Here is a 21862-nt window from a genome sequence, read left to right as displayed (position 1 = left end):
CTCCCAATAGCCATAAGCCCCCCCCGTTCTCCACACCTCTATTCTTCTGCCAGTCACTCTGGCCTGCTGAGTTTATTGCATTGTTGCTCCTACTCTGTTAACTACTCTTCTCTCCCATTCTCTACTTCTCATTCTCTCCCTCAGTCATCCCTGCTCTTTGCAGGAGTATGATTTTTCTTACGGGCCCCTACCGAGCGTCAGCTGAGGTCCAGGACTGTCCTCAAAGACTCTGGAGTCCTTTTGTGTGAAATTCTTCTTCTTACCCCCTACCCCTTTTTCTTCCTCTGTTATTTTTCCACCTTTATTTCATCCCCTGTTAGTGTTGTAACTAGGCTTTCTTAAAATCACTCTCTCCCTCATTTATGTACTTCACTACTTCTATCAAACCCATTTTATCAGTCTTACCTGAGCTGCCCAGTGCTCCCTGTCCTCCCTCCCTTCCTCCCTCTCATCGTAGGAGGCTCCAGGAGTAGGACACAAGGAACAGCACCTGCACACTAAGACTCATGCTGATCCGTTGCCCTGGCAACTGCTACATCAGGATTCGCTTGTGCAAACCATTAGGCATTGCCAGCACACTGCACTCACACACAAAGACACAAAAATACACCCCCACGCAACCACCTTATTAAGGGTTTCCGGCTGGCATACGTCAGTTCTACTGCCTCTCTTTTTCACCCAAAGCTGTTTTTCCAAATCCTTTTTTATTTGAACTGAAGTGAATTAACTCACATTTTCCCCAATCATAAAAGGAGCCTGAGGGAAAACAGAGCGCAGTGTGTGAACTCCACACAGAGGTGTAGTGTTTTGTTCAAGAGGCATTTCTTTGCAGATCAGATAGAGGGAGGATCTACTTTACTTCCCCCGCTGTGTCGTGATTCCTGAACGGGTGTCAAAACCACACTAGGTCCAATCATTGGACCATTTCATGACCGCAGGGGACTTCTCCCACGGTTCCAGATTTATAGTGCTGACGAGGACGGATGCAATTGTAAGGGGGCTCGACCGCTCCCATGCGGTTTTTCCCCTCAGTCCGGGTCAGTCAAAATGCAAACATGTCCCTTTCTAAGCAACATCAATGCCGCTATACCAAGGTTCCAGGAAGTGGTGTTGGAATGGAGCCCCTGGCTGTTGAGCTCACCTATGGAACGTGTATGTGTGTGTGTCTACGTACTTATGTGCGATCGGGGGGTGTAGTGGCCAGCTCTTCACTTGAACTTCAGTTTAAAATGTGTCAACAATTGCACAATCAATGATTCAGTCCAACGGATTGAGAAATAGTCACCATTACTAACCCACACGGATAGAGAAGGCACATAAACACACACACACACACACACACACTATAGGGAGGGCCGGTCAGGAGGTCAGACCTACAGTGCCTTGCGAAAGTATTCGGCCCCCTTGAACTTTGCGACCTTTTGCCACATTTCAGGCTTCAAACATAAAGATATAAAACTGTATTTTTTTGTGAAGAATCAACAACAAGTGGGACACAATCATGAAGTGGAACGACATTTATTGGATATTTCAAACTTTTTTAACAAATCAAAAACTGAAAAATTGGGCGTGCAAAATTATTCAGCCCCTTTACTTTCAGTGCAGCAAACTCTCTCCAGAAGTTCAGTGAGGATCTCTGAATGATACAATGTTGACCTAAATTACTAATGATGATAAATACAATCCACCTGTGTGTAATCAAGTCTCCGTATAAATGCACCTGCACTGTGATAGTCTCAGAGGTCCGTTAAAAGCGCAGAGAGCATCATGAAGAACAAGGAACACACCAGGCAGGTCCGAGATACTGTTGTGAAGAAGTTTAAAGCCGGATTTGGATACAAAAAGATTTCCCAAGCTTTAAACATCCCAGGGAGCACTGTGCAAGCGATAATATTGATTTAGTAAGGCTAAAACAGGACCGGGTTTGTGTTGTGAAACTAGCCACAATAAGGATTAGGCACAATCGTGGAATTTGCGGTTTGCATTCAAAGTAGAAGTAAAAATATGTCATTGACAGTGATGCAAATTAATACAAATAGTAGAATTATGCCATACTTTTATTTTGACGGCTAACCGCAAAGTCCACTATTGTGGCTAAACCTTATTGTGGCTAGCTTCACATAGATGAGTCCAACCACCATTTAATCAAATAAAAACTGTCTTATAAATTAGGGTTATTTTAGATGATGACACCTAGCTATATAGTTAGCTAGCTAACTGGAGGTACTGAAACAGATTGTCGTTTTGCTATGTTTTTGGGGGAAGAACATTGTTTGCATCCATGATCTAGCTAGCTTTATTTTGTGACCAGCACTGTAGGTGCGCGAGTCAACTTTACCAGCATCATGTGGCGATGAATCGTTGTGACATATGAGAAACGAGTGATAGTGTAATCGGTGTGTAATAACTATGTAAAAAATGTATGAACGCGTTTAATTATGTGATGTGCAGTCATATTCATGTCCTGATTGGTCAACAAGGTTATTTGACACATCAAAATAGTGTTGTTTGACGTGTATCTTTTTTGACATGCAAAGACTCAAACGGCGTTCCATAAAAATCCTGGTTGAGAATGAAACAACTGAACAAATGAACAACAAAACAGCACAGCAAGTAAGTGAAAGAAATAGGTTTTGATTATGGGGACATACGTAAATGCCAACAAAATACATTTTTGGTGTGTGTGTGTGTGTAACCTTTATATAACTAGGCAAGTCAGTTAAGAACGCGTTCTTATTTACAATGACGGCCCGGATGACGCTGGGCCAATTGTGCGCCGCCCTATGGGACTCCCAATCACGGCCGGATGTGATACAGACTGTAGTGACACCTCTTGCAATGAGATGCAGTGCCTTAGACCGCTGAATTAATGTGTGTGTTAACTATTTAACTGTACTAGAATGCTTAAAAAGCTGCAATTTTTTTTTTTACATCAGTTATCGGTATCGTTTTTTGCAAGGAAAATATCAGGTGTCGGCCAAAAATGACATCGGTGCATCACTAGTATGTATGGAAGGTTTCGTTCAAATCCAAAAAGGTGCTGTCAAAAGGTGATCGAGTTCAAATGGATTTAACATCAAAACAGGATATCTCAACTCTGACAAGTAAATTATACAGTTGACAATCAATTAATAAACTGTCTTGAGTTCCATTTTAAAGGGTATGGCACATTCTGAGAAGTACTGAACAGAAATAAAATGTTTCACTGCCTTCACAGTAGGACACAGGCAACACACACTAGGCAACACACACTAGGCAACACACACTAGGCAACACACACTAGACACACACACACGGGGCCTTCTCTGCGCAGACATGTGGGTGGTGTGAGCACTGGTATTAGTCACCATATAGTGCCTGATAAACAGGCAGTGTTTTTGACAGACATTCAAACCGAAACTGTCTGAAAAGAGCGCATGGTTTGAGAGGAGGTGGGAGCAATAAAAGAAAGCAGGCCTCAAACAGTGAGAGGGAGAGAAAATATAAAACTGAGAACAAGAAAACAACACAAGCGTTCCAATCCCACAGCTTAAAAAATGAACTAGTACGAAGTTAACTCAACCGTAGCTCGAGGGCCTGAGAGTCAAGTCGTGGGTTGGGTTCCTATCCAAGTAACTATCAACGAGTTCTGGCCTATTTCATTGGAAATTCACATCCAAAAAGATCTAATTACCTGAATGGACTGCTGCCATCTGAGATTGTTGGAAATTGGCCATTGGTTAAGTGCTTCCTCAAGAACATATGTTTGCCGGTAATGGAGAGGTCATCAGAGCAGACCTGCCCTCTCCTCTAGGCTAGGTGATTTGTCAGTGAACTCCCACCTCTTTAGAGAAAAAAACACCCCCCAAGCTGCTCTTGGAGACGGGAGAGACACCCCTGATGGTTTGAATCCCTACCAAATGGTGGGGGGAAAAAGGTATTCTAATGTTGTCAAGAGTTACAGCTAAACTACATATTGGAAATCATAGGTCTACTTTTCCATTGTTGAATATAAATCTATCACATTGTCTATGGTCTCTTTGGTGGCTTCCAGTTGAAATGAAAACACAGTGAGCAGTAAAACACACTGCCTTTTCCCTCTTGTAAAGGAGGTGGCTTAGAATTTAACCCATATTACAGATGAGTGAACAGCCGGTGTGTTTTTTCAACATATTCAATTTCATTCACACAAAATATGACAATAAAAATTATACTTTGTCTCCCTTGTCCCCTCCCTGTCTTTCTCACCTCCCTCCCTTCCTCTTTCCTCTCAAAGTGAAAGGCTTCTCCCGTTCTCAGAGGTCAACACTAAGTTAAACAGACGTCCGTGAACCCGTCCCAGCCTGTCTGTTGTACTAGTTACTGTTGCTAAAACCCTGGGTCCTTCCTGCCTCTGGGGCAGAAGTTCCCTTTGTGTGAATCTTGCTGGTTTCTAACACATTCATTTGAAGGAGGAGGTACAGTACAGAGGGACTGGTTTGGCTTCCTAAGCATGACACAACGTGTAGAAATCCATGACAGGAGTCAGGGTGTTAGCTCTTTCAACGCACCATTGACTCTAGCTGAGCTAAACTCAAAGTACAGTAGACAGACAGACACTATGCTATACAACATATCGTTTGATTAATTTCACCTTTATTTTATCCAGGATGTCTCATTGAGGTCATGAGACCTATTTTACAAGAGAGACCTGGCCAGTAATATAGAGCATTCCTGTTGGGCTATTTACTTAGGATATTAAGAATCTGGTGTCAAACATATAGGGTCCAATCCAGGCTCCAATCCAGCCCTGGGTAAAGTGCTTACTAAGCTGACCTAACTGCTTACAGGATGGGGGTCCTCTCCTGAGAGGAGGACCTAAGTATGGAGGGAAAGGGAATCTCCCAGACTGTGTCACAAATGGCACCCTATTCCCTTTATAGTGCACTACTTTTGACCTGGGCCCATAGTGACTTTTCAGACCCTGACCCTCCGGTGGCCCTGAGCTGGGAATTCAGAGGGGTTCACTGGGCATCAGGACAGGGCAGGGGAGCAGTCAGCAGAGGCATGGTAGGGCAGAGCTAACAGAGGAGAGGAGCCAGACCAGCAGCACAGAGCACTCTTAAAGAGCCACTGAACACACCGATTGGCACATGTGTTTTCTGTTGCTCATTAGAAAAACTAGACTTGAAAAGCAGTCTTGGAGGTGTTTCCTGACCGATTCCGCGTTTGGTTAATGATGTTTGTCCCCCATGAGACACTGTAGACGCAGAAGCCTATTTCACTTCCTGAAAAATCCCCAGAATTAGTCTAATATAACTCAAGACGCATTAGTTGTGCAATTTTGCAATTAAGGTGTGTGGTGCAGCATTTCTCAAGTAAAAAATATGTGTGACGGGTTGTCTTATGTAAACAGACTGCTATTGATTAGAGAGCAATCACAGCAGCTGTCCACCCCGTGTTAGTGGGTAAATGAACAGTCAAATCAAAACCCGTTGTGACACATGATGTGACATTTACCCGTTTTCGACAAGACTGACTTTATGACCAAAATTATCGTATTTACACTTCGTACTAAATTTTGACACTAGAATAGCTGTTTCTGACACATCAATACCACATAGGACGTTTTCAAAGGGATTCATTGCTTTTTAAAGGCAGTCGCTCTTTAACCTCTTGACCAAATCGAGACAAGATATCGTGTTACCCTTCCCCCTTCTGAGTGTGTTAGTTTTGTTTAACGAAATAAAATCCTGTAAATAAATAAATAGGCTTAACTACAGCAAATGCATTACAGAAAGAAAAAAAGCTGTGTCCTTGAAACCATAAAAAGACAAGTGAATAGCCTAAATAATACAGTAAATACACGCACCAAGCAGGAAGTAAAAAAACACATTATTGTAGTCTTGAAACCATAAAAAGACAAGTGAATAGCCTAAATAAATACAGTAAATACACACACCAAGCAGGAGGTAAAAAAACACATTATTGTAGTCTTGAAACCACAAACAAGTGAGAATGAGTGTGTGTGTCTCCCATATCTCTAGTTTACTGTGTGAGTTAGACCAGGGACTCTGACCCCAAAATACCTAACCAGTAACCACTGGCAGCAATGAAGTCATTGATTGCAGATCCATGGGTTGATTATTAACAGACTATATCCCGAATGGCATCCTATTCTCTACTATGTAGTGCACTACTCTCAACCAGGGCCCATAGGGTAAAGTAATATATAGGGAATAGGGTGCTTATTGGGACACAGACAGAGTGATGTTGGTATGGTCAGAAACTACCGTATTTGTGAAATATTCAACTGGCTAACAGAGCCGTTATACACACACAGAGCACACACTATCAACCTAAGCTATTACCCAGTTAATGCAATAGCCTATACAGTTTGCAGAGATTGAATGTATTTTTCCCTCTAAAGGGGTCAAATGTAAAACCTTGTTAAAAGTGTGGACCCCTGCATAGCAATTGTTCACCATTTTGCAGACAGTGTTTTGTTTGCTAAAGCAGGGGTCCAGACATACTGAGTCTTGGTGAGATTAAACCTTTTATAAGACAGGAGGAATGCAAGCTCGGTGCTATAATAAAAACTGGTGTGGTTAACAAGACTGGGCATTTTCAGGGGCACAATAAAAAGGAATATGAGGTGAGGGTAGCTAGGGGGTGAGCTGAGGTGCTATGCTACTGCAAGTCAACACCGACCAAACACAACATAAACTGAACAGTACCAGTCTACACATCATAAAGTTTACAAGATTACTGACATAAATAATCCAACATAAGAAAAAATCCAAGATCATGGACACTTGGTAAGGAGAATAATTACATTTTCAGAAAATATTTTTGCATTTTTAATCAAGGAAAAAAAAGCAGATCCCAAGGAGATGTGTGTCAATGGTGAATGTATGTATGATGGCCATAGAGTGTGAATCTGTCAGTCAGTGACAGGGGAAGTGGCAGGCTAGACCAAGGGGAACTACTGTTGTGACCTGGCGCCTGCCAAGCCAAAGCTGTTGGAAACCAGCTGTTTGAAATAAACAGAAGACCTGGATGGGGGTCCGGAGTTCCTGACTTCCTGCTTTGCTACCCGCAAACTACGTCACAGCATTCCTGTCATGTTGACATCACACACACACACACACACACACACACACACACACACACACACACACACACACACACACACACACACACACACACACACACACACACACATCGGAGCTTCACCCTGTTTTAACTTCACCTGTTTGCACCCTGCACATACAGCTGCGTTGAGAGTCAATAAAACAAAGAATCTTGTGTATCTCTTGACAGGACCAATGTGAGAACCTAAAGAGAATACATGGTGACACACAGACAAATACACACATGGGTGGTTCCTTCACTGACATGATTGTTGGTAATCATGGTACCAGTAGTCAGTACAGAGCTTCAAGCCAAAAATAAAATGGAGGGAACTTTGGCATTAAACACTGATTTTTAATATTTTTAAAGTATTTACAGTTGAAGTCGGAAGTTTACATACACCGTAGCCAAATACATTTAAACTCAGTATTTCACAATTCCTGACATTTAATCCTGGAAGAAATTCCCAGTCTTAGGTCAGTTAGGATCACCACTATATTTGAAGAATGTGAAAGGTCAGAATAATAGTAGAGAGAATGATTTATTTCAGCTTGTATTTCTTTCAGCTTGTATTTCTTTCATCACATTCCCAGTGGGTCAGAAGTTTACATACACTCAATTAGTATTTCGTAGCATTGCCTTTAAATTGTTTCACTTGGGTCAAACGTTTCAGGTAGCCTTCCACAAGCCTCCCACAATAAATTGGGTAAATGTTGGCCCAATCCTCCTGACAGAGCTGATGTTACTGAGTCAGGTTTATAGGCCTCCTTGCTCGCACATGCTTTTTCAGTTCTGCCAACAAATTTTCTATAGAATTGAGGTCAAGGCTTTGTGATGGCGACTCCAATACCTTGACTTTGTTGTCCTTAAGATGTTTTGCCACAACTTGGAAGTATGCTTGGGTTCATTGTCCATTTGGAAGACCCATTTGCGACCAAGCATTAACTTCCTGACTGACGTTTTGAGATGTTGCTTCAATATGTTCACATAATCTTCCATCCTCATGATGACATCTATTTTGTGAAGTGCACCAGTCCCTCCTGCAGCAAATTACCCCCACAACATGATGCTGCCACCCCCATGCTTCACGGTTGGGATGGTGTTCTTCGGCTTGCAAGCATCCCCCTTTTTCCTGCAAACATAACGATTTTCATTATGGCCAAACAGTTCTATTTTTGTTTCATCAGACCAGAGGACATTTCTCCAAAAAGTACGATCTTTGTCCCCATGTGCAGTTGCAATCCGTAGTCTGGCTTTTTCATGGAGGTTTTGGAGCAGTGGCTTCTTCCTTGCTGAGCGGCCTTTCTGTTGATATAGAACTCGTTTTACTGTGGATATAGATACTTTTGTACCTGTTTCCTCCATCATCTTCACAAGATCCTTTGCTGTTGTACTGGGATTGATTTGCACTTCTCGCACCAAAGTACGTTCATCTCTAGGAGACAGAACGCATCTCCTTCCTGAGAGGTATGACGGCTGCGTGGTCCCATGGTGTTTATACTTGCGTACTATTGTTTGTACAGATGAACGTGGTACCTTCAGGTGTTTGGGTATTGCTCCCAAGGATGAATCAGACTTGTGGAGGTCTATATTTTCTATATCTCTGGGTTTTCTTTAAGGTTGCTACCCCTATAATCACCAAGACCATCTCTGACCTTTTTAACCTGGCTCTCCTCTCTGGGGAGGTTCCCATTGCTTGGAAGGCAGCCATGCTTTGTCCTTTATTTAAAGGGTGAGATCAAGCTGATCCTAACTGCTATAGGCCTATTTTTTTTATTTTGCCCTGTTTATCAAAAGTGTTGGAAAAACTTTTCAATAATTCAACTGACTGTCTTTCTTGATGTTTATAGTATTCTCTCTGGTATGCAATCTGGTATCCGCTCAGGTTATGGATGTGTCACTGCAACCTTAAAGGTCCTCAATTATGTCACCATTGCCCTTGATTCTAAGCAATGTTGTGCTGCTATTTTATTGACTTGGCCAAAGCGTTAGATATGGTAGACCATTCCATTCTTGTGGGCCAGGTAAGGAGTATTGGTGTCTCTGAGGGGTCTTTGGCCTGGTTTGCTAACTACCTTTCTCACAGTGTGCAGTGTATAAAGTCAGAACATCTGCTGTCTCAGCCACTGCCTGTCACCAAGGGTGTACCCCAAGGGCTCGATCCTAGGCCCCACGCTCTTCTCAATTTACATCAACAACATAGCTCAAGCAGTGGGAAACTCTCTCATCCATGTATATGTATATGATACAATCTTATACTCAGCTGGCCCCTCCTCAGATTTTGTGTTAAACGCTCTAAAACAAAACTTTCTTGGTGTCCAATAAGCTTTCTCTGCCCTTAACCTTGTTCTGAACACCTCCAAAACAAAGGTAATGTGGTTTGATAAGAAGAATGCCCCTCTCCCCACAGGTGTGATTACTACCTCTGAGGTTTTATAGCTTGAGGTAGTCACCACGTACACGTACTTGGGAGTATGGCTTGACGGTACACTGTCCTTCTCTCAGCACATATCAAAGATGCAAGCTAAAATTAGAGGAAACCAAGTCTAGATATATCGTAAATTGCTCCTCTTTCACCCCAGCTGCCAAACTAACCCTGATTCAGATGACAATCTTACCCATGCTAGATTACGGAGACATAATTTATAGATCGGCAGTTAAGGGTGCTCGTCACTGCACTTTATCTTCTGTAAATTTGTAATCTCTTTATACCCGTCGCAAGACCCACTGGTTGACGCTTATTTATAAAACCCTCTTAGGCCTCACTCCCCCCATCTGAGATATCAACTGCAGCCCTCATCCTCCACATATAACACCTGTTCTGCCAGTCACATTCTGTTAAAGGTTCCCAAAGCACACACATCCCTGGGTCGCTCGTCTTTTCAGTTCGCTGCAGCTAGCGACTGGAACGAGCGGCAACAAACACTCAAACTGGACAGTTCTCAATTTCTTCATTCAAAGACTCAATCATGGACACTCTTACTGACAGTTGTGAGTGCTTTGCGTGATGTATTGTTGTCTCTACCTTCTTGCCCTTTGTGCTGTTGTCTGTGACCGATAATGTTTGTATCCTGTTTTGTGCTGCTACCATGTTGTGCTGCTACCATGTTGTGCTGCTACCATGTTGTGCTGCTGCCATGTTGTGTTTCTACCATGTTGTTGTCATGTCTCAGCCTCCAGTATTTATGCTGCAGTAGTTTATGTGTCGGGGGGCTAGGGTCAGTTTGTTATATCTGGAGTACTTCTCCTGTCCTATTCTGTGTCCTGTGTGAATTTAAGTGTGCTCTCTCTAATTCTCTCTTTCTTTCTCTCTCTCAGAGGACCTGAGCCCTAGGACCATGCCTCAGGACTACCTGACATGATGACTCCTTGCTGTCCCCAGTCCACCTGGCCGTGATGCTGCTCCAGTTTCAACTGTTCTGTCTTATTATTATTTGACCATGCTGGTCATTTATGAACATTTGAACATCTTGGCCATGTTCTGTTATAATCTCCACCCGGCACAGCCAGAAGAGGACTGGCCACCCCACATAGCCTGGTTCCTCTCTAGGTTTTCTTCCTAGGTTTTGGCCTTTCTAGGGAGTTTTTCCTAGCCACCGTGCTTCTACACCTGCATTGCTTGCTGTTTGGGGTTTTAGGCTGGGTTTCTGTACAGCACTTTGAGATATAAGCTGATGTACGAAGGGCTTTATAAATAAATTTGATTTTGATTTGATGTTGTGTTGCTACCATGCTGTGTTGTCATGTGTTGCTGCCATGCTATGTTGTTGTCTTAGGTCTCTCTTTATGTAGTGTTGTCTCTCTTTCGTGACGTGCGTTTCTACTTCATTTATTTTTAATCCCAACCCCTTCCCCGCAGTAGGCCTTTTGCCTTTTGGTAGTCCGTCATTGTAACCGAAAGGTTGCAAGTTCAAATCCCCAAGCTGACAAGGTACAAATCTGTCGTTCTGCCCCTGAACAGGCAGTTAACCCACAGTTCCGAGGCCCTCATTGAAAATAAGAATTTGTTCTTAACTGACTTGCCTAGTTAAATAAAGGTTCAATTAAAAAAAAAAAAAATTCTGTCAGGCTACATACAGTAACGTTGCCTTGAGGTCTGAGCATTATCATGTGATGGCAAGAGTCAGTTTGGGGAGTATTTTAGTACTTTATTAGGATCCCCATTAGCTACTGCTAAAGACTCTTCCTGGGGTCCACACAAAACATTACATATTACATAACATTAATAGGCAAGTACACTACATCCCTAGGATAGAACTACTTACTTCCCTCAATTCCGGATTATCTGCCCTGGGCTCTCTGTAATTCTGAACGAATCTCCCTCGCCACTTGGGGCAAAAATGTCCTAGACCACTGTTTAACCCACAAGCAAGTATACAAGGCTCTCTCTCGTTTGCCATTCGTAAAATCAGATCATGACTCCGTATTCCTGATTCCTGTTTACAAGCAGAAGCTGAAACACAAATGACCCGTGACTCACTCCGTTGAGAAATGGTCTCCAGAATCAGAGATTATGCTACAGGACTGCTTTTCTAGCGCTGATTGGAATATGTTTTGAGATTCTGCTGATAACATTGACGAGCTAACCACCTCCATCACCGGCTTCATAAGGAAATGCTTCGGCGACAGTTACATTTTGCTGCTTCCCCAATCAAAAGCCATAGATTAACACTGAGGTTAGATAGGGCTATCGCAGACAACCGAGGCTACGGCTGAGAATAGAAAAAGTACAAGAAATCCTGAAATGACCACCGCAGAGTCATCAAACGAGCAAAAGGACAATATAGGAATAATGTGGAATGATATTACACAGGCTTCGACACCTGGCGCGTGTGGCAGGGGCTACAGTCCATTACGGGATACAAAGGAAAACCCAGCCTCGATCTGCCAAAAAATGCCTCTCTACCAGATGACCTCAATGCATTTTATGCATGCTTTGACAATAACAACATTGTGCAAGGTGTGAGGGTTGCCACCGACCCAGAAGATTGGGTGATCTCACTCACCGAGGCCGATGTGAGTAAAGTCTTTAATCAGGTCAATATCCGCCCAACAGATCCATAGATGATCCCAACAGATCCATAGATCTCCCTCAACAGTGGAGCGGGTCGAGAGCTTCAAGTTCCTGTGTCCAAATCACTAAATGGTCCACACACACCGCACAATTGTGAAGAAGGCACAACAGCGCCTCTTCCCCCTCAGGAGGTTGAAAAGGTTTGGCATGGGCCCTCAAATCCTCAAAATGTTTTACAGCTGTACCATTGAGAGCATCTTGACCGGCTGCATCACTGCTTGGTATGGCAATAACACTGCCCCCAATCGCATGGTGCTACAGAGGGTGGTGTGGACAGCCCAGTATATCACTGGGGCCGAGCTCCCTGCCATCCAGGACCTTTATATCAGGCGGTGTGAAAGGAAGGCCTGGAAAATCGTGAGTCTCAAACCACTCAAACCATAGACTGTTCTCTCTGCTTTCGCACGGCAAGCTGTACTAGTGCAAGTCTGATACCAACAGGCTCCTGAACAGCTTCTATCCCCATGGCATAGGACTGCTAAATAGCTAAGAAAATGGCTACACGGATTATCTGAGTGCAAAAATAACAATAAAATACAGTCTCTCTATGCACATTCACAGGGCCCTACACAATATGCACACTGATACTCCAACATACATACAAAAACTCACTCCATCATTTGCTCACACACATATATACTCTTCATATATTCTGATGCCTAGTCACCTTAGCTACGTCTATCGATCCAATATGCCTGCACATTGTAAATATGGTACTGGAACTGACCCTGTATATAGTACGCTTACTTATTTTATCGTGTTCTTCTTATTTTGATATATTTTGTGTTTTGGTTCTACTTTGTTATTTTCAGTATTACATTGTTATTGATTACTGCATCGTTGGGGTTAGAGCTTGCAAGAAAGGCATTTCACTGTACTGGTGCATGTGACATTAAAACTTGAAACTTATGCCTTCATAATCACACCAAATTTTTTTAAATGGAATGGGAGGAGGGTGTGTGGGGTTCCCAAGAAGAACGTGACAAGGATCTAAGTGGTATGACTCTCACTTCAGCAGAATGTGAGTTTGCCTGTGATAGCATGCCACGCCACGCACTAAGCAGCATAGCATTTCCTGTCTGACTAATTAACCCCTGAGCACAGAGGGGGAGAGGTGATGAAACAGGTCAAAGGTCAAAAGCCACATTACAGAAGCTGTAAACGACCCCATGTCTATTCAATATAAAGTACCAGAAGCTGTAAAATACTCTTATACTATTTGTAATGGAGGATTTAAATCTACAGGCACCAAGTAATAACTATTATTTTTAATATATCTGATCATCTTATTTCCTTGAGCTCCTATTGAAACTACACTGAGTAACTTCAGATAGCAAAAGAGAGAGAGACTACAGAAGTTGGATCGAAATTTGAGCCAGTTTTGTACAGCAGGAAAATAATCCTGCAGCATCAGGAAATGTGGATTATTATATGGATTAAAATTCATGGGTATTTTTGTAGGGGTTGAAACATTTTTTTGTAAGGGAAATTCACGTCGGAAATTTCAAAGTGGAAATTTCTCCTGCAACGGGGTGATCAAATTCAGGTCCTACTCTGTATGAGAGGGGACTATGGGGTAAGAGGAATAGAGGAATGCATCAGAGAGAACGGGACAGGACATCCTTGTTCACTGCAGTATTTGCATGTGTAACAAAACAAAATCCATACTTTGCCAGAGGAAACAATGGAGGAAATATCAATCTTCCTTCCATTCCTTAATTAATTAGGTGTCACACCCTGACCATAGTTTGCTTTGTATGTTTCTATGTTTTGGTTGGTCAGGGTGTGAGCTGGGTGGGCATTCTATGTTACATGTCTAGTTTGTCTAGTTCTATGTTTGGCCTGATATGGTTCTCAATCAGAGGCAGGTGTTCGTCATTGTCTCTGATTGGGAACCATATTTAGGTAGCCTGTTTGGTGTTGGGTTTTGTGGGTGATTGACCTTGTTACTGTCTCTGTGTTACTTTGCACCAGTATTAGGCTGTTTCGGTTTTCGTGGTACGTTTATTGTTTTTGATTTGTGTTTAGTTTGTTTCATTAAACATGGATTGCAATAGCCACGCCACATTTTGGTCTGACTCTACTTCACCGAAAGAGAACCGTTACATTAGGTCCTACCTTTAGGTGACAGACATTTCTTCTTTTGAATTTGCTCATTCACATTGATTGATCCTAACTTTCTAACAGCTCATAAAAATGTTGCCCCAATCCCACCCTTTAGACCACATATGGACAGTTGGCATGGATATACTCACATTACATGACATTTACATTACCTCTGCCTAGCCCTGCAACTAATAAAACTGGGCGTTTCCACTCGCTCTAAAACAGTAACTGGGGAAATGTACTATCCCACACTCCTCCTTTGGGCAATCTGCTGTTATAAAACTAAATTATTTACGTTGTTTGGCCAAGTAAGCTCAAAGCATTAAATTTGTGGGTGGGGGTGTTATAATAAATAAACATTCAAATACTGGTCGCTGCTTGCCGACATTGGCAAAGTATGTTTCTTTCTAATTTTATTCTTATGGACTTTGCATGCAACACAAATAGAAACACACACAAACATCTAAATAAATCCATTACTAGTGTACATACATGCCTTAGTTTCTGACAGACACTTCGCCTCTGCGATAACGCATAATTGTTCGATAATTAGCCTATCAAAGGCAAATGATAAAGTCGAAGAAAAGCTCTGTTCTTGATTAACAGTCATGCACTTGTAAACATAAGCCGTTATAGCCTACACACTAATATATGGACCCCAACGACATAAAGGGAGCTTCCACCATAGAACGACACATTTGATTCTAGGTGTTTCCTATAGGTTCCACAGCACACACAGATTGGAAAACTAAGCACTAATAGTGAAGACAATTGTGTAACAAAAGACAAAATGAAAAAAATCACAAAAGGAAAGTGGACAACCACAGCTCAGCAGATTCTATAGACGTGTGGACAGAGAAGTGGGTAGGGGGCAAGTGTGGACAGCAGTCTAAGGGACTGTGGGAGGACAGATGGCTCAGTGATCCCTTCTATCTATTTCTCCCTCCATCTCTTGCCTTTGAATATTAAATTAAAGTCTGAACTAAGATGACCTTTGTTTTTTAAAGACCATTCATTTGTTTACCCAGGATAGTACACTTAGTAACAATTTACAGGGAGTCCTGAGTTTGATCAAATCAATAAAAACATACACATTACATGCCCTCCAAAAATGTAACAACACAGCACACAGTAGCATGACATGACATAGGCCTACACACACAGACATTTAAAACGCAGCAATTCAGGTTGGCAACTTACCTTTAAGGTTCTTCGGGTTGTTCTGCTTGGTTCGCGGCATCTTTTCTTGTTGGTTGTTTCACTGACACATCTTCTGAAAGGTTGTCAATTCTCTAATGCAGGTGGACCACGAACACTCTCTGGGTTCATCTACAAAGCACACATAGAGAGGGTCAGTGCCAGCTCAACACACCATAGATCAATAAACACTAAGCAGCCCTTATCTTCTTACTAAGTGTGTGTGAGTGTGTGTCTATGGCTGTCTGTGTGCAGTCTCCCGTCCTCTCACTTGGCAAGAATCAGAAAGGACACTGCTGTTGTTGCGTCTGTCAGTTTAACAGTTGTCCCTGTCTAAATTCTAATTCCAGTCCAAACTTGCACGGTCTAAATGTTTATTCTAGTCAAAACGTACATGGTATAAATTCTTATTCCAGTCCAAACGTACACAGTATAAATTCTAATTCCAGTTCAAACGTACAAGACTTACATTCTTATTGCAATCCAAACGTACACAGTATAAATTCTAATTCCAGTTCAAACGTACAAGGCTTACATTCTTGTTCCAGTCCAAATGTACAAGGCTTACATTCTTATTCCAGTCCAAACGTACACAGTATAAATTCTAATTCCAGTTCAAACGTACAAGGCTTACATTCTTATTCCAGTCCAAACGTACACAGTATAAATTATAATTCCAGTTCAAACGTACAAGGCTTACATTCTTATTCCAGTCCAAACGTACACAGTATAAATTCTAATTCCAGTTCAAACGTACAAGGCTTACATTCTTATTCCAGTCCAAACGTACACAGTATAAATTCTAATTCCAGTCCAAACGTACAAGGCTTACAGTCTTGTTCCAGTCCAAACGTACAAGGCTTACATTCTTGTTCCAGTCCAAACGTACAAGGCTTACATTCTTGTTCCAGTCCAAACGTACAAGGCTTACATTCTTGTTCCAGTCCAAACGTACAAGGCTTACATTCTTGTTCCAGTCCAAACGTACAAGGCTTACATTCTTGTTCCAGTCCAAACGTACAAGGCTTACATTCTTGTTCCAGTCCAAACGTACAAGGCTTACATTCTTGTTCCAGTCCAAACGTACAAGGCTTACATTCTTGTTCCAGTCCAAACGTACAAGGCTTACATTCTTGTTCCAGTCCAAACGTACAAGGCTTACATTCTTGTTCCAGTCCAAACGTACAAGGCTTACATTCTTGTTCCAGTCCAAACGTACAAGGCTTACATTCTTGTTCCAGTCCAAACGTACAAGGCTTACATTCTTGTTCCAGTCCAAACGTACAAGGCTTACATTCTTGTTCCAGTCCAAACGTACAAGGCTTACATTCTTGTTCCAGTCCAAACGTACAAGGCTTACATTCTTGTTCCAGTCCAAACGTACAAGACTTACATTCTTGTTCCAGTCCAAACGTACAAGACTTACATTCTTGTTCCAGTCCAAACGTACACAAAACAAAGCCCAGTGAGCACAATACGTTGAAAAGACGGTTATCAACGTCTTGTCAACATATGTTGCCCATAGGGAGGCTCCTGCTAAGTTTGATGGCATGGCATAATATCCAATACAGCACCACTGACGGGGTGCTCCTCTACCGATATCAGGTGAGTTCTGGACCAACTCTGAGATGTGAATGCATCTCTCTCCATATAAATATAAACCTGGAGTGGCTATCTATAATCTGATCTAAACCAAGAGGAGATGGCTGTTTTTTTGGTACACAACTGATTGACAAGTTGATGTCAGATACACTGCCCTGCCCTTCGCTTTGATGACACACACGTTTCAGATGACGAAAGACGCAAACAATAAGGCCTTGTGTCTGGCGGGTAGTCAGCGCTCCAGGGTGCTTACGCGGTTAGCGGGCTACACTCAGACGGATCTTCTTATAAAAGTGAACATGCATTAGATCATTGCATCACCATCAGACATAAGCAAACACTGAAAGGGCATCTTGATCTCATAGCTGTATAGTATCTGTTTAATCTTATTGTATTGCTGCTAATGATACCCTTTTTACAGTGGATGAAAAGGGACTAATTTTAGACTTCATGCAAATCTGAGCTCTGCAAAAAAAACATCAGCAGACACCATCAGCAGTATGTTGAAGCTAAATTATATCAAATCTTGACCTTTCAAAAACCCAAGGCAAAGAAAAGAACAAGCAGAATGAATGATCAGCAGAGCTCCCTCAGTCCCTCCCGATACATTTCTATAGACATGATCTATAGAAATTCACATACATTGCTCTAGTCTATACATTATCTATACATAACAATAAATGTATTGAAAATGACTAAACATTTTAGATAGTATATACTGTATTATGCTTATAGATAATTCCCTACATGATCTTCCTAGATCAATCCCTTCCACTGTACATTTTGTTCCAACATCCAGTCTGTTCCGTTTGCCAATGTTACATAACAGTCCGTTACTACAGCGGTATGATTTTTTTACCATATACTGGTACACGTGCGCTGCTACAGCAATGACATCATTGAGCTCGCAAAATATATCGGCAGTAATGTACACAGCGCATGCACCAGGGCACAGAGCCCAGAAAGAACGACAATGAAAGTCATACAATCAAACATGTTCATAAGCTCCCACCTGCCTCCCAGGGAGAACGAAGGACAGGTCGAATACCTTAAGTTCAGACGATGCTGGTGATTTGGAGAAGAGCGAGACGTGCGTGTGCGGCGCGCGTGTCAGCTGAGAATTTTTTGAGGAAACACCCCGAAACTGACAGCTTGATGAGGATGCCACAATAAGCGGCGGAGTAAATGTTGCAGTAGGCCTAGTCCTATAGCTGTCCGAAAAGAATGTTCTCTCTAAATCCCTGACGACAGACTTACGCCTCATTCAACACACACCTAGGAGGATTCCTTCCAGTCACCTTGCAGCATTTTACAGCAACATTGTAACAACATTTACAGCAGCATTGTAACATGTAAAAAAACAATTGGACATGATTTCCTTCATTGTGAAATATGAACACTGAATAGCCAAACCCCTGTGACATAATTAAATGCCTATATCGGTCCAACCAATAACGGTGGCTTCAAGTGAAACATCTAAGACAGGTGAACAACATTGTTTCATTGTAGCCATGCATCAATGTCTTTATAGAATACATGTTACATCACAACAGTCGCATATTGTTGTGATGGAATGTAAAAAAACAATGACTGGGTTATAGCGTATTTTATGCCTGTAGCACAAGCAACACATGAACGCGCTTTAACTGAGGGAGGAGTCAGGGAAAACCCCTCGCTCTCTGCAACACTACGGCGGCACTTCCCTAATTCAACAAATATGCGACAGTATTTTTGAACACTTTTTGTTGCGCAATATCTATGTATCAGAAAAATAATGTATCAGATAAATGGCAATAGATCAGGCTTACCTATTGGCGCAATAGACAGGCACATTCAGTAGCAAGCAAGACAGCAACATTACACACGCCACATTCGAATGCTACAGACGTATAACGTTACACAAAAACAACGATTCTATGGTAAGCATCGACGGTTCTGAAAGCTTAACTTGTTTGATCCCAAAATCACAGGCGTGAGCTAAAAGAAACACAACGGTGAATACATTGAATACAAATAACTAGCCGAACCAGCAACAACGTCCCCGACAGGCGTCAGGCGTTGTAGCATACACGATCGCCCAGTCAGAGTACTACCCCAGAACACTTCCACATGCATGCAGCCCAAAGTTCCAACCACATTTACGAGAAAATAAATATCCACAAACTATATATATATATATATATATATATATATATATATATATATATATATATATATATATATATACTTACAAGTTACAAGTGAGGTCTTAATAGTTGTCAGGGATTTCTGGTGTAACACACCTTAAGGGTAAAGGTCTGTTTTTGTCGCTTCTCCCTCTCTCACTTTCTATTGCAGGAAACAGACAGGCCAACTGACGTCAACGGGGGTCCCGTCTCCGCCTCCCAACCACAGGATGTCATCTCCGGGAGGTATGCGACGATCAAACGACGACCAAATAAATTACTAAAAACAACATCACCAGGCCTTATTTTTTACCATATTTATTCAAATATATTTCAAACGTATATTAAGTAAGTTTAGACCATATTTACAACTGAAACCGTGTCTAAAATAGTATTTATTTTAAGCGTCGTTTGTCGTGCACCCCCTAAAGATCTTTCCTTTGCACATAGTTTGGGACTGACAGTTTTCCCGGAGGTTCCTTGTTGTCAGGTCACGTTGCGCCCATCCACTGCCGACTGGGCTTTCCCATGCAGATCTCCCATTGCAATTACTAAACCATTTATTTTCAAGCCAAACAGACTTTGAACTTGCCTGGGGTATTGAGGCAGGATGAGTTTGAAAATCGAAGATTATATAGCATAGTTCAAAGCTACACTAGGGTGATTGCAGTCATGTTTTGCATAGCCTGCATTATTGTTTTTTCCCCATCCATAGAGTATAAATCCAATTTAATTTAACTTGTTTTCATTTTAATGAAATGAAACATGAAATTGCATACTGGTTTTCTATAATAAATTGTATAAGATGCACCCTGCAGAATACTCCATATTTGACTGTTACTGAATTGCATTTATGCGAACTAAGGAAGCACTATTCCCAATGGAATTGTATCCTGTAAATCTTGACTTTGGATAGAGTCTGCCTTCTACTTCCTTATTATTTTCCAGGTTCCAAGTTTCCAGCTTCCTACATTTCTAAATACTACATGTTTCTAATTTTTTTTAAATGTGTTTGGCTATTTGAGGTTCACATCAGGTTAAGTTAGATAAGCTACTATGGGAATTGTATCTATGGGAGTTTTATCTAATGGAGATATACTCAACATACTGTACAGTAGTTGGAATTCTTGCTACTGCAATAAATTGAGTCACAGCACCCCATTGTCTGCTAAGAGAAGATACATGTGAATTCAGATGATGCTGCGTGTGGGTTATTTTTAACCCATGCCTGTGCGCCTCAAATCATGATGGCTACCACTGTGTTCAGCTATGACACATCACCTAATGAAAAAGGTCAAGGTATATTTTTGTCATTGTGAACAGAAATACCTCACTAATGAACATGTGTGGCAGAAGTGGCAGTTTTTCTATGTTGAACAGATTCCCCACACAATGGTCAACAACCTGATCAAAAGTAAAGCACTATGTAGGGAATGGGGTGCCATTTGGGATGCAAACTACAGTTGAAGTCGAACGTTTACATACACTTTAGCCGAATACATTTAAACTAAGTTTTTCACAATTCCTGACATTTAATCCAAGCAAAAATGACGTGTTTTAGGTCAGTTAGGTTCACCACTTTATTTTAAGAATGTGAAATGTCAGAATAATAGTAGAGAGAATGATTGATTGGTTTCAGCTTTTATTTCTTTCATCACATTCCCAGTGGGTCAGAAGTTTACATACACTCAATTAGTATTTGATACCATTACCTTTAAATAGTTTAACTTGGGTCAAACGTTTCGGGTAGCCTTCCACAAGCTTCCCACAATAAATTGGGTGAATTTTGGCCCGTTCCTCCTGGCAGAGCTGTTGTAACTGAGTCAGGTTTGTAGGCCTCCTTGCTCACACATGCTTTTTCAGTTCTGCAGACAAATGTGCAATGGGTTTGAGGTCAGGGCTTTGTGATGGCCACTCCAATACCTTAACTTTGTTGTCCTTAAGCCATTTTGCCACAACTTTGGAAGTATGCTTGGGGTCATTGTCCATTTGGAAGACCCATTTACGACCAAGCTGTAACTCCCCGACTGATGCTTCAATATATCCACAGAATTTTCTTTCCTCGTGTTGCCATCTATTTTGTGAAGTGCATCAGGCCCTCCTGCATTAAAGAACCCCCACAACATGATGCTGCCACCCCCATGCTTGATGGTTGGGATGGTGTTTTTCGGCTTGCAAGCCTCCCCCTTTTTTCTCCAAACATAACGATGGTCATTATGGCCAAACAGTTCTGGCTTTGTGTCACGCCCTGGTTGAAGTATTTTGTGTTTTTCTTCATGTATTTGGTCAGGCCAGGGTGTGACATGGGTTTTTGCATGTGGTGTGTAGCTTAGTGGGATTGTAGCTTAGTGGGGTGTTCTAGGAGAGTCTATGGCTGTCTGAAGTGGTTCTCAATCAGAGGCAGGTGTTTATCGTTGTCTCTGATTGGGAGCCATATTTAGGCAGCCATATTCTTTGGTTGTATTGTGGGTGATTGTCTTGATGTCCTTGTGCTGTGTTAGTTGACACAAGTATAGGCTGTTTTTGGTTTTCGTTTCATTTATTGTTTTGTAGTGTTTGTGTTTATTCGTGTTTACGTTTGTTTAAATAAACATGGATTGCAATCGACACGCTGCAGTTTGGTCCG

The 21862-nt window shown here is 41.8% G+C and overlaps 1 protein-coding gene across 3 annotated transcripts in view; it reads right to left on the bottom strand.

Moving 5' to 3' along the window:
* Positions 1-19403, bottom strand: part of LOC118397989 (zinc finger protein 40) — a 77220-nt gene extending 57817 nt beyond the window's left edge. Inside the window, exons 1-2 of one of the 3 annotated variants that reach the window (XM_035792906.1) lie at positions 19354-19403; positions 15473-15601 (exon numbers count right to left, since the gene is read on the bottom strand). In XM_035792906.1, the coding sequence (XP_035648799.1) occupies positions 15473-15512 (40 nt within the window). In that variant the 5' untranslated portion in view covers positions 15513-15601; positions 19354-19403. Of the gene's footprint in view, positions 1-15472; positions 15602-18879; positions 19156-19302 lie in introns of those variants that run through there. The other 2 variants (XM_035792905.2, XM_052470073.1) reach the window with 2 other exon arrangements.
* Positions 19404-21862: the final 2459 nt, after the last annotated feature.

This window comes from Oncorhynchus keta, chromosome 19, assembly GCF_023373465.1.
Source record: "Oncorhynchus keta strain PuntledgeMale-10-30-2019 chromosome 19, Oket_V2, whole genome shotgun sequence".
In the NCBI taxonomy this organism is placed as follows: Eukaryota; Metazoa; Chordata; class Actinopteri; order Salmoniformes; family Salmonidae; genus Oncorhynchus; species Oncorhynchus keta.
Note: the sequence above shows the minus strand (reverse complement) of the source record. Positions and strands in the feature narration are given on the sequence as shown.